The 13,527-nt window shown below is 33.7% G+C and overlaps 1 protein-coding gene across 1 annotated transcript in view; it reads right to left on the bottom strand.

The window, feature by feature from the left end:
- Positions 1–440: 440 nt before the first annotated feature.
- Positions 441–13,527, bottom strand: part of ADAMTS3 (ADAM metallopeptidase with thrombospondin type 1 motif 3) — a 357,608-nt gene continuing 344,521 nt past the window's right edge. Inside the window, exon 22 of the mRNA XM_053703328.1 lies at positions 441–3,129. Within this exon, the coding sequence (XP_053559303.1) occupies positions 2,564–3,129 (566 nt within the window). The 3' untranslated portion in view covers positions 441–2,563. The remainder of the gene's footprint in view (positions 3,130–13,527) is intronic.

The raw sequence follows: 13,527 nt of genomic DNA, 5'->3' as shown, positions 1-13,527 counted from the left end.
TTGGGAAGGAGAATATCCCACAAGTAATTGATGAACCCGTGGACTGGATACACCTTACAAGAGAAATTCAAACTTTTTAAAATTAATATTGTTTTTAAAATAAACTTTTAAAAAATTACTATTTTCCCTGCCTGTAAGTCACAAAAGTATTAAAAATGGTATTAAACTACCTTTAGTTCCATGTATAAGCCGAGTTATAAAATTTTAATATTGCCGTAATGACATAAGATATTGTTTTCACACTTGGTCCCAACCCCCCCCCCCCCCCCAACTGTCCCATTTTAAAGATGCAAAAGTACCAAAATACGAACTATTCCAAAATCCAAACCTTTTCCAGTCCCAAGCACTTTGAATAAAGGGTTTTCTACCTGTATAGGTTTAAATCATGCAAATATATTTCTAGAATCAATAAGAAAGAAAATGCCACACACAAACCAACGTAGATAGTTAAAAGCTTTTTATTGCTAAGTGCTCCCCAATAAAACAAACAGCATCAGTAGTGTACACTTAAAGATACAGGAAAATAGCTCTGTAAGGAATAAACAATACAAAAGATAAAGGGACGTACAATAAAAATCAATATCTACACCCATATTTTATACTGTATAATAAAACAGAAAATATATTGAACAATCAATTTGACAAATTCTAGGGAAACAAACGTATCTAACTGTTTGTGATTTTGGGGTTGTCCGAATACTCTATGATAAATCTAGTTATATTTTGACCTTCAAAAGTCTTTTTTTAAAGCATCGTCAGTACTTTTGAGGTGTCAAGTCAATGTGTTAGATGTTTAGTTTACAATTTATAAACTATGACAGGAAACTTGGTTTCAGGGGAAGTCATTGTAAGCTTATCCATGTTCCATAATGTTTTTTTTTCTTCTTTATTTCCATTTCAAAATTAATATTTAAAAAAAAATATAAAAAAATCTAATTCCTAATAACACACATTATTCTATGTGTATTGTTTATTTTCTGTTATTAAAAACATTTTTACACACTTTTTTCCCTTGTAAAAATGCAAGTCAAAAATTAATTAACTATGGCAACTATTATATCATGCATGTAAGAAACATTGTCAATCATCTGTTTAAGTATTTAGTCTCATAATTTGTCTACAGTAGTTTTGTTAGCTTATATTGATTGCATATGACGGATGTGTTTATGCAACATGTACCTAACTACTGCTTTCTGTTTTTTTATTGGCAGGAAAAAAAAAGAAATGCCAAATAGTAATATCTACGACTATTCTGTAATAACTATCTAGAAAATCGACTTTTAATAAATATCTTGTTTTACATTCTATATACAAGTACTTTACAGATACATGAGAGAGTAAGACCGGTGGAATTGTGAAACGCTGATTATGGATTAAAAGAAATCACATGTACATTATTGCAGTCAGATGCATTGTGGTTGTGAAAAGTTAGGTGAATCATGCTGAAATAAATATCTCTCTCTCCCCTCTTTGATCAGCACTCTACAAAAATATAAGTCCATTTAAAAGTTTTCATACAAGTACTTAGTAATTTCCTGCTCTGATGATGGATGAAAACATTTCAGCATCAAAAACACATTTCATTGTAGTTTTCAGATAATAAAATAAAATTAGTATATTAGTGTATTTTTTACAGCTACTCTAATTTGCACTCCATTTGGGGGAAGTCAATATTCTATGTTATTAACAAATATTATGGATGTGATTTGACACGTGCAAGTCATTATGTGTGGCACAGGGACATATTGATACATTCAACAGTCCCAGACTCATTCTACTTATTAAAATCTACTTAGAATCACTTTTTAACAATAAGATGTGTTTTTAATCTTTCTTCATTTCAATGCATTAGCAGTAACTACAGATATATGCTAAAATAGAAGAACCACACAGCCTTACATGAGCAACGGGGTTTAAAAGACATTCTCCAAGACTTTATGCATAACATTTTCTAAGTTTTCTTCTTTTTTTTTTAATATAGAAGACTGGGGTGATGATATATGCAATGCAATGCAAAGAATATCATAGAAAACCACCTTAATTAAACTGCAGGCTAGTCTTGAGGTTCAACTGGAGGGATGTAAATAAGGCAGTTGGTATTGGTAGAGAGCTATTAACATTCAGAAATAAAATGAAAAAACAGTATTATGAAACTACAATCATTATTAAAATAATACTGACTTTTTTGGGAGATGTAAAATGAAGAGGAAAACTGCAATGTTCCCATCATATATAATCGCTAGACAGGAAATGGAATTTTGGTAATTTAAATGCTCCCTATATATGACCTAAAACAAAATCGGTTGAAGTGCAAAATTAGTCCTGGGCCACTCCTGTGTTTATTGATGACCAAACCACTCATCAACTTGTGTGAATCTTTGGTGATTCTCTCAATAAAATTCAAGGTAACCAGAAAGACAAAGAATGGATGGACAATAAAACCAGCAAGTAAGTGAACCAGCACTTTGTATGTTCTATTATATACAGATGAAATGCTTGGACAATCTTCAGATGCACTATGGTGTCCTCTGAACTTTTAGCTCAAGTTTTTAAAAATGAAGCTTCATCTTTCTATTGTAGATGGCTGCAAAGAACGTCTTCTTTCAGAGAACTTGTCATTTTTCTTTGAGGTTCTAGCTGAAGACAAATTACCTGTTGGGTTAAAGTGGCCAGGTGCAATTGCAGGAGGTTTATGAGAATTAACATTACTGCTTCGTGTTGGTGGTGGTTGTTGCATAGATGCAAGCCTAAAAACTTTGCTTGCTGCTAGATTTGGTTTCCTTTGAACTGTCTCAGACAACCTTTGCTTATTTTGTTGAGCGGCCAAATTGTTGAGGCCACCATCATTTTCTATTGAAGATAGAATACTCAAAATACTTCTTTTCTCGGCATTGGTTTCTGCATCTCTGGGAGCTAGAGGTGTTGGCATTATAACAGCCTTAGACAGGTCACTAGGGTCAAAAATAAGTTCATCTTCAGTTTCAGCAGCTTCTGTGAGGAACGGAGGTGCCTGGGTGCTGCGTTTACTACAAGATTCACAGCAAAGCTTGTTATACCCAGGGATGGAACAATAACGGGCTAGTACCTCCATTTGACAAAATATAGATTTATCACCAAGGCAAGGTTCATCTGAAAAAAAAAAAAAAAAAATCTAGAGTTAAAGTACAGGAGTGGATAGTTTAGATTTTTAAAAAAAAATGGTTTTATCTGCATGAAAGTCGAAATTAAACATTCATTATTCAGATAGAGCCTGTCATTCTAGGAACATTTTTAATGTATTCTATTATCAAATCTACTTATCCTTATTATTACTATTTTCTTAAAAAGTATAGTTAGTTAGGCTCAGGAGCATCAATGCACTACTGGGAGATAGCTGGTGATTAGTGGCTAGGCATATAAGTCTCCTGTCACAGGCTCTCCCTCACGTGTTGAACTAGCTCTCATTAGTACGCTGCTGCTGTGGAGCTGATTTTAATTACGTGTTTAAAGGGACAGTCTACCTTAAACATGTTATTGTTTAAAAAGATAGATAATCCCTATATTACCCATTCTCCAGTTTTGCATAACCAACACAATTATATTAATATACTTTTTACCTCTGAGATTGCCTTGTATCTATGCATCTGCTGACTGCCCCCTTATCTCAGTTCCTATTGACAGACATGCATTTTAGCTAATCAGTGCTGACTCATGAATAACTCACCATGGGAGTGAGCACAATGTTATCTATATGGCACACATGAACTAGCACAGTCTAGCTGTCAAAAGCTAATAAAATGCACTGAGATAAGAGGTGGCCTGCAGAGGCTTAGAAACAGTCAGAAATGTAGAGGTTTAAAGGTTATTAAGTATATTAATATAACAATATTGGTTGTGCAAAGCTGGGGAATGGGTACTAAAAGTGCTATCTAGCTTTTTAAACAATAAAAAAATCAAGTCCCTTTAATGCTTAAATTACGCATTTAAGATGTGTTTTTTTTTTCCGTGTATTTATTAGGCGTTATTTTTTCTAGGGAGCTTTTTAAGGAAGAATTATTTTTTCTAGGGTATTTGTGTGTGTTTGTTTTTAAGGGGCTTTTGTTTATGAAGTGTAGAGCTTTTTGTTTTTAGGGAGGGATTTATTATTTAGTTTAAGTTTTTTACAAAGAATTTAGGTTATTTCTTTCAACATTTTTTTGCATTAAATAACTTTTATTTAGAATTTTTTTTAGAATTTTTTTGTAAACTTGAAGGGTATTAAATTATGGGTGTTTGTGGTGCGATCATGGGTGGATTAGCAATTAGGGATTTATTTGCATTGGCAGTTGTGCCTGTTTAGAGCTTAACATCAGGGTTGTAGAAGTTAATGGGTTAATAGTGCTATGGGACAGTATTTAGGGAAATGTTTGTTTATTTTTGACTATTTTTATTAATTTTTTTGTGCCTTTGCGATACAATGTGCTAGTCCTATTTACTTTGTTTGCGCTAACGCAATTAATGCTGGCACACAATTATTGCAAGGCACTATTATTAATTGTTTTTATTAATTAATACTAATTTATTAAATGTTAAGGAATAATAATGCACTACTGGGAGCTAGCTGGTGACTACACACACATGTATCTTGTCATTGGCTCACCCAATGTGTTTAGCTAACTCCGCTGCTCTAAATCTAATTTTAACTATGTGTTTAATACATTGGCATTGATTAACCACATAGTTATACACAAGCAATATTACAAAAGTGAAATAATAATGAAAACATTTTTATGCACTTTTCTGTCTCTTTTTTTGTATTTAAATCAGTCCTTTTTATTGAAATAGGATTTTTTTGTTTAATAAAATGTTTTTTTTTTTTAATGAAAAATCTATAGTTTTAATTTAAGATAAAAGGGTTATTCATCCTGAAATAAGGATTAGTTTTAATTATGTAATAGCTGCATTGCTTATCATGGCTGCAATGTTTAATTGTTTTGGTAAATTAATTTAATTAACCCATTCACAATATCATGCTCTCCCAGACATTTCTGTAAAATAACATTTTTCTGTCTAGAACATATTATCACATATTCTTGGTTTTGTAGTTCTCAAAACTGTGAATTTGTATATGTAGAAGTAACACAAACATTATTCATAGCAAATTAGTTGAGAAATAGACCTTAAAGGGACATAAACCCAAAAGGTTTCTTTCAAGATTCAGACAGAGCATACAATTTTAAACAAATTTCTAATTGACCTATTATCAAATTTGCTTCATGAAACTCTCTGCCTGCAATCGCCACTTGCAATACTGAATCACATGCAACAAGGCACAAGAGGTTTCTTGTGCAAAGCCACCCCCTGCCCTGGGGGGGGGGGGGCATGTGGCTGCCGGCTCACTCATGTCAACCTACCCCTTGATATCCTTTGTCGAAATGATTAGAAGTGCACTAACGGGAGCTTCCTGAAAACCTTCTAGTGAGATAATGAAAAGAGGCATATTTTTGCAGCCATCAATCAGCCGCTAACTCCCAATAAGTAGTACATTACTGCTCCTGAGCCTACCTAAGTATTTTTTTTAACAAAGGATACCAAGAAAATGAAGTCAATTAGATAATCGATGTAAATTGTAAAGTTGTTTAAAATTGCATGTTCTATTTGAATCATGAAAGTTGAATTTCGGTCTAACTGTCCCTTTGATCCAATTGTTCCCCTGCAAATCTATGTACTCAAAATCAACCCCTATACTAAGTTTCAATGTTATTATTAAAGGGACACTCAGGTTAAATTACATTTTCATGATTCAGATACAGCATGTAATTTTAAACAACTTTCCAATTTACTTCCATTTAAAAAAATGTGCACAGTCTTTTATAGTTACAATTTTTGAGTCACCAGATCCTACTGAGCATGTGCAAGAATTCACAGACTATACGTATATGCATTTGTGATTGGCTGATTGCTATCACATGGTACAAGGGGAGTGGAAATATACATAACTGAAATTTGTTATAAAAAAATCTACAACTCATTTGAAGTTCAGACTAAGTGCTATTGCATTGTCTTGTTATCTTGCATTTGTTGATTATGCGTGTTGACTGGTCCTTTAAGGTAATGATTCCTTTTCTTAGTTTAATTAAACTATTTCAATTGTTATTATTGAGATAATGATTTCTTTTCTCCTTGCAATAAAGTACTGCTGAAAAGTTGATCAAATGTGAATGATTAACCTATTAAACTGTATTTCTAATGGCATATAACCAAATCAGCAATTTTGTGATATAATCTGAAATGTTATTATTCTAAAAATGATTTAACTGACTAGTGATTACTGACTAGTGATTTAAATCAATTTGATATAAATCAAATCCATCAAATAAGTAAGTTTCTCTTTAAATGGCTTAATTGACACACTGAAATTAAAATCAAACTCTAATACACTTCATTAAGTGATTAAAAAAATTACTGTATTACTGTTTTCTGCTGCTTTTAAAATGCTTTTTTCCCGACATTCAAATAATCTTAATAATATAAATGTTTTCACCAGTATCTAATGTGAACAAACAGTGCTGAGAGAATTCAAATGAAATCTAAATTTAAATATTCAAAATATATAAAAAAATATTTTAAAAGTATTTCTGCGACAATTTTAATTGACAGTGGTATTTTCTGCATTGTACGCTGTAGCATGTTAGAAATGCAATTTTAGCGCCATCTAGTGTTTAATGTTTATATCACACCGATACTATCTCCTAATTTTATATCATGTAGAATGTGAAACTCAATTTCTTGTTGCCATTTACTTATATAGTGCTGCCAAATTATTTAGCACTGGTTTTAAACGTAATGTAAATATATGTGTGATTTCTATGTATGCCTGGAACTAAATTCCTTAAAATATCTGACAAATGTGTCAAATATGTTGTCAAAGATAACTGTCTGATGTCTTCTACAAAAACATAATTTATACTTACCTGATTAATTAATCTCCTTCATGGTGGTGAGAGTCCACAATCAGTTACTCATTGAAATGACACTTATCTACCTCCCACCTCACACATACCTCAGTCTTAAGTATAGCCAAGCAAGTGAGGTAAGAAAAAGGAATACGCCATAAAAGGAGCAGGGAAAAAATATATGTTCTGAAGAAAAAACTAATCCCAGAAAAACACAAGGGTGAGGTCTCGTGGGCTCTCACCACCATGAAAGAAATTCATTTCTCAGGTAAGTATATTATTTCTTACCAACAGATGGTGAGAGTCTGCAATTCATTACTAATGGAAAATAATATTTAAGCTGTGGAGTCCATGAGTAATAACAGAAAGGGAGGGATTTTAATAACATCTTTTAAACTGAGAAATTAAATCCACAACCTCAAATAAATATATTCTTTAAAGATATAAATGCACACATATATATACTATAAATATATATATATATATATATATATATATACATACACACACATATATACATAAATACATACACCTAAAAAAAGCAGTAAAAAAAAAAAAATCTAACTGAGACAACTGCCTGAAAAAAAACTTTCTACCAAAGGCTGCTTCAGAAGAAGCAAAAACCTCAAAAAAGGAGAATTTAGTAAAAGTGAACAAAGAAGAACAAATAGCGGCCTAATTTAGATCAACTGAAGCCTTAGAGGCCGAATTATCAATTGTCTGTCGGACCTGATCCAACAGTGCGGATCAGGTCCGACAGACATTGCTGAATGCGGAGAGCAATACACTCTCTGTATTCAGCATTGCACTAGCAGCTCACAAGAGCTGCTGGTGAAACGCCGCCCCCTGCAGACTCAGGGAGGTCTCAATCAACCCGATTGTACTCGATTGAGTTGAATTGTGGCTATTCCTGTCCGCATGCTCAGAGCAGGCGGACAGGGTTATGGAGCAGTGGTCTTTAGACCGCTGCTTCATAACTGCGAAACACGAGCCCTGGCGAAACACGAGCCCTCATGCTCCATACGGAGCTTGATAAATGGGCCTCTGAATCTTGAAAGTTCAATAAGTTGCAACTGATCTAGTAGAATGAGCAGAAATCTGCTGCAGCGGAGGCAGAAGTGCCTACAAAAAAGCTTTGAAAAACAAAAGTTTTAACCAAAAGGCTAAAGAAACAGCAGAACACTTGCAACCCTTCCCATGATCAGAAAGAAGAACAAATAAAAAGTTTGCCTAAAATCCTAATAGTAGCAACGAAATATTCAAGTGCCCAAACAATTCCCAAGTAATGCAAAGATCTCTAAGAAGCATACCTAGAAAAAAGACACAAAGGAACAACAATCTCTCAGCTAAAGTTATCTAAAGAAACCACCTTAAGAAAGAAATCAAAATGAGAACTGAAAAAAACAGCCTTATCCTGATGAAACATCAGATAAGGATTACAAAAAAACAGCAGGTAACTCAGAAACTCTTCTAGCAGTAGAAATAATCAAAAGAATTAACACTTTCCAAGAAAGTGGATACATGACCAGTCTATGCATAGGTTCATAAAGGAGGAGCCTGCAATACCTTTAACACCAGAAAAGTATTCTATGGAGGAGAGAGAGGTTTGTTAACAGATTTATATGAACCAGACCCTGAACAAAACAATGAACATCAGGAAGATTAGTAATCTTTCTGAAGAATAAAACTGAAAAAGCAGAAAAACTGCCCCTTTAGAGAACTGGCAGATAGACCCTTATCTAGACCATCCTGCAAAAACTGCAGAATCCAAGGAATTATGAAAGAATGCCAGGAAAAACCATGATTACAACACCATGAAATAAAAACTTCCAGATTTTCTTAGTTACAGGCTTACAAGCCTGAATCAAGGTCTCAATCACAGAATCAGAGAATTCCCTATGTCTAAGGATCAAGCGATCAATTTCCATGCCATCAAGTTAAGAGACTTGAGATCCAGAAGGGAAAAAAAGGATCTTTAGAGGTCTGACCGCAGATGAAGAGGCCAATGAGCCCAACAAAAAACACAAAGATAAAACTTTTTTTCTCCCCTTTCAAGAGGGATCATGATTAAAAAACCTTGAAGAATCACACAAAGTTCAAAACAAAAACTAGTAACCTAGCCTCAGAGGACACCAGACTCCTTACGCTCTATGAGAAAAAAAAAGACCCAGACAAATAAAGAGTAATCTGATAAACTAATTGCAGATAATCTCTAACCACTGATTCTGCCTAAACAGAAAAAAAGAGTTGCAAACGCAGTGAGCTACTGATGGAAAAGAAGCAGGATTCCAGAACAGACTCACCTTCTGAAGATTATTCTGCATGAATCCATCAGCAATAAACACATTAGAATAGAATCTTAATATCTCCTAGAAAACACACCCTTTAAGCTGGATATGGGCACAGTTAAAAGACCATACCCTGCACAAAAATAACCTGATAAGGGGCAATTAAGATCCTCTTAACACTGATTACCGTCAACAACGCTCCTAAAAGGAGGAGGCGCTGCATCTAAATTAAGCAGACAAAAAGACAACAAACAGTGATGTCTAAAAATGCCAACCAGAGCAAAGGTAATCCTAGTGGGTAAGGATGTGCAGGTATTCAAATTGCTTCCAATTTGAGACCAAGTACCCAGTCTAGAATTCTTAAACCTAAAATAAACAGAAAAGACAGTTTATTTTTTGGCATAAAGATCTAGTTCAGCCCTGATACAAAAATAGGGACAACTAATACCATGTCCTTCAGCCCTGGGCACAAAAGATAAAAGCAGCCACTTTAACAGGAGTCGGAAAAAACAAACAAAAAAACAAGCAGCCATAGAAAACGTACAACCTTCAGCTTCCACGCTTACTTAGATAATTCCTGCATCATGGGACTCTTCCCAAAGAGGTTCAGGTCAGCTGAGGAATCTGCTTCTTACGAAAAGAAAAGATCCCATTGTCCTGAAAGACAAAGGAATAAATCCAGATTGTGACGCTCTCCCCTAAGTCAAGAGTGAGATCTGTTAGGCACTGGACTGTGATATTTAGGGTTTATGGTGCGTACATTTAATAAATCCAGAAGTCTGGTTTACTTCATACTGAAAAATTCTGAAATATATAAACTTATGCAAAAAATGATATCAAGTTTATAAAACAAGAATCAGTAGTAACACAATACACCTATACTATACAATATGAAAAAATTTAGCATGAAATTTGGCCTGACTGTTAGACAAGCACTATATAATTGGATATAATGGAGATAATGATAAAAACCTGATCAGAAAATCAGAGACTGTATTTACTAAAACATTTACAAAGTTAAAAAAAAAACACTTAGTATATTGCTTATTAAAAATATACATGGTTAAAAAATCAGCATCTACAAAAATATTTCCCCTAAAGGATCTCATTACTACACAGAGAACTGTAAAAGTCCTGTAAGATTGTAATAGGAATTTAAACATGCAGAGTAAAATGTATATATCTACTGTACACTAGGCATGGACAATATTGTGTAAACTAAATAATAGTATAGGACATATACTGCCTTCAATGCTACTTAGACACAAATGTTTACATATAAAGAAACAATATGTGAATGGATGTACATGCAGTACAACCTAATAAGAATTGTATATAACAACATATTTTCCTGTACACACATATAAACAGATATCCAATAAGGAATTATACGTAGGAAGACACATATATATATATATATATATATATATATATATATATATATATATATATATATATATATAGAGTTTGACCCAGACCACTGGGCCTTAGAGTTTGAAAAAGACCAGGAAGTTGTGCGTGTGTGGGGGGGTTTCATTCATGATAGTCTGTAATGTTTTAAAACAGTATAAATTATGCAGGAACCTACAAAATAGGCACAACAGTGTTTCAAGAGAAGAAACAGGGTGAGTCCCTTAGCTATGTTGTACCTGTGACTGAGTACCTACAAATAGCCTCTGGGCTGTGTGTGTGCTAAGGTAAAGCACCCCTGTATCGGCTTACCAGGCATGCAGTTGCAGCAGTATCCAGTAGAGAGTCCATCCAGTGCAGATCAGGGTAGAGCAGAGGAATTCCTGTAGGAAATACCAGAATCCCACAGTAAAAGGCTGCAGGAGAAGTCCCTGTGACATCTGAGGGCAGCCTTGGCAGAAATCCCATAGGAAATACTTTTAATCCTTGTTTGAAAGTGAGAGAGCAGCCAAACGCTTCAAAAACTGCAGCCTTGAAAAAAAATTGATGGCAGGAACCACTACAACAACACTATTCAACAGAGACTCGTCTATTAACAAACAAGCAGCAAACAGTCAAACCAGTATTGAAACATATCAACAGAGTTTATAGAAATAGAAGTATATTTTAGATCCAAAAAGGCAAAGGACAAGTCCCTGCAACCGATTAGAGGGTTTATGAAAAATTTCCCATGAGGTCAGACAAAGAATCATAAACCATACCCCAAATACATCCCTCTGACAAGCACTGTACTCTGAGGGGAAACCAGGCCTCAATATAGACTGAAACCCCTTTCTCTGAAGAATCAAACGCATATCTTCATTCTTCAACCACCTCCAGCAGAGGCAAAGACTGAGGTATGTGTAAGGTGGGAGGGGTTTTATAGAGCTCTTGGATTTTGGGACTCCTTGCCTCCTCCAAGTGGTATAGAAGGGTAATTCCCATGAGTAATAGGTTGAGGACTCTCACCACCTGTATGAAATTAATACTTCTAGAGGGTTGTTTTGCATGCAATAAGAAATCATTTAACATTCTAAAGGTTTGATACAAGGACTGATAATCTCTGGTTTGAAATTCATGAGCAATATATACTATAAATTATAGTATAGTAGAAGTACAAAAATTCATCTATTTTGTCTTTAGCTTGTACTTATCGTAACATATAAATTAGTGTATGTAAATATTTTGTTTACTACATTCTATTGATGTCCATATCTTAACTTTCAATATCTTTGCTGCTTTTCCAACTAATTTCTACATGCACTCTTAACTCTCTCACCAATATATTTCTATAACCATGTCATGCCAGTACACAGAAGAATAGTTGTTTTTACTATTTCCCTTTTAATTTATATGTATGGAGCATCATTCTCTGACTTTGTAATACTTTGTTGTTCTCACCGGCTTGCTATCAAGTGTAGACCAAACATTTTATCCCAGTTCATCTACATCCAAAGTTTAAGGGACAATAACCTACCTCACTTGGATGGTTCTCACCACTTTAAGCATAACATTTTCCCTCTTCTTTGAATGCATTAAACCATGTATCACTACTATTCTCTATGCATTTGTAAACCTAATTTTCTCTTTTACTTACATAAATGGTGTCATCTTTTCATCATATTGAACTATTCAAAACAAACATATTTTTTTTTTTTTTTTTTGAGCAAAGAATACAATTTCTATTAGCAACTGTTCTCAAAGCTAATTGTAAGAGAATAGCAAACTGTATCCCTATTTGTATTTAAAATAAAAAAATAGGTGCTACTGTTGCAGTGCTTGTATCACTTGTAATAGACTTTCTCAATGTAAATACTTTGTACATTGATGAAACAGAATGTTTGCTTTAAAATACAGGGTTAGTTGTACTACTAGATTTAAAATATATGTTTAACATTGCAACTGCGGCACATGTTACACTGGGGAAACTAATGATGACCTTGTTAACAAGTATGGCCAACTACCTGGCTGCCTTCAAGGCTGCATTGGTTTAAAGTAGCTCTAAGCAACTAGTGGCTAGGAATTTTGTGCAGACAAAACACACAGTTTCAGACATTACGTACATTCTGATTGATCATGTATCAGTATTAGCGCTAAGTTATTGTTACAAAGAGAATCTAAGTAGATTTATATACTGGACACTCTTCTACCTAAGGAGTTAAACACACATATTGACTGGTAATATTTTTTATATGGGTTTGTTTGTATCTGTTCATATAGGAGGCTGTTAAATTGTACAGAAATGTAGTAATATGGTACCTGTTGTTAATGGGTAGACAGACTTTTCAATTATGAGGATGATATTGTAAATATCATGTAATTAAAAGTATTTTTATCAGTAAAGCCAGAGAGTGCCTGTATCAGTGGGTGTTGTATGATGATTTAAAATGCACAACAGGCAGCTGTGAAATGTTTATGTGAATGATGAGTCCTCTTTACAGAATATATATATATACATATACACTGTATATATATATATATATATATATATATATATATATATATATATATATATATATGACCCTAATATGCTTTACCTTTATCTTGGTGCTGTTCTCTCGTGATGCTACACAATTTTAACACTATAAGCAGTTAGTAGAGTGTTCATATATGCTCACCACACATTTTATCCCTTTTTTTTATATGCTTGATTCCTTTTATGTTTAATGGATAAATGTGTTAAGTGTAGCAGCATTCTTGACTGCTGTGCATATACCTTGGAACAGTGTATGAAATTTATTGCTGGGTTGATGTCTAAAACACACTGCACTACTGAGTGAGCTTAACTTTACAGTAACTTAAATTATAAATATCCGTATGACTTTAGTGTTCACATGCTCTTATGTATATATTGTGCATTAGAATGACTGTAATCT

This window comes from Bombina bombina, chromosome 2, assembly GCF_027579735.1.
Source record: "Bombina bombina isolate aBomBom1 chromosome 2, aBomBom1.pri, whole genome shotgun sequence".
In the NCBI taxonomy this organism is placed as follows: Eukaryota; Metazoa; Chordata; class Amphibia; order Anura; family Bombinatoridae; genus Bombina; species Bombina bombina.
The sequence above is the reverse complement of the archived record's forward strand: the minus strand, read 5'-3'. Positions and strand labels throughout refer to the sequence as shown.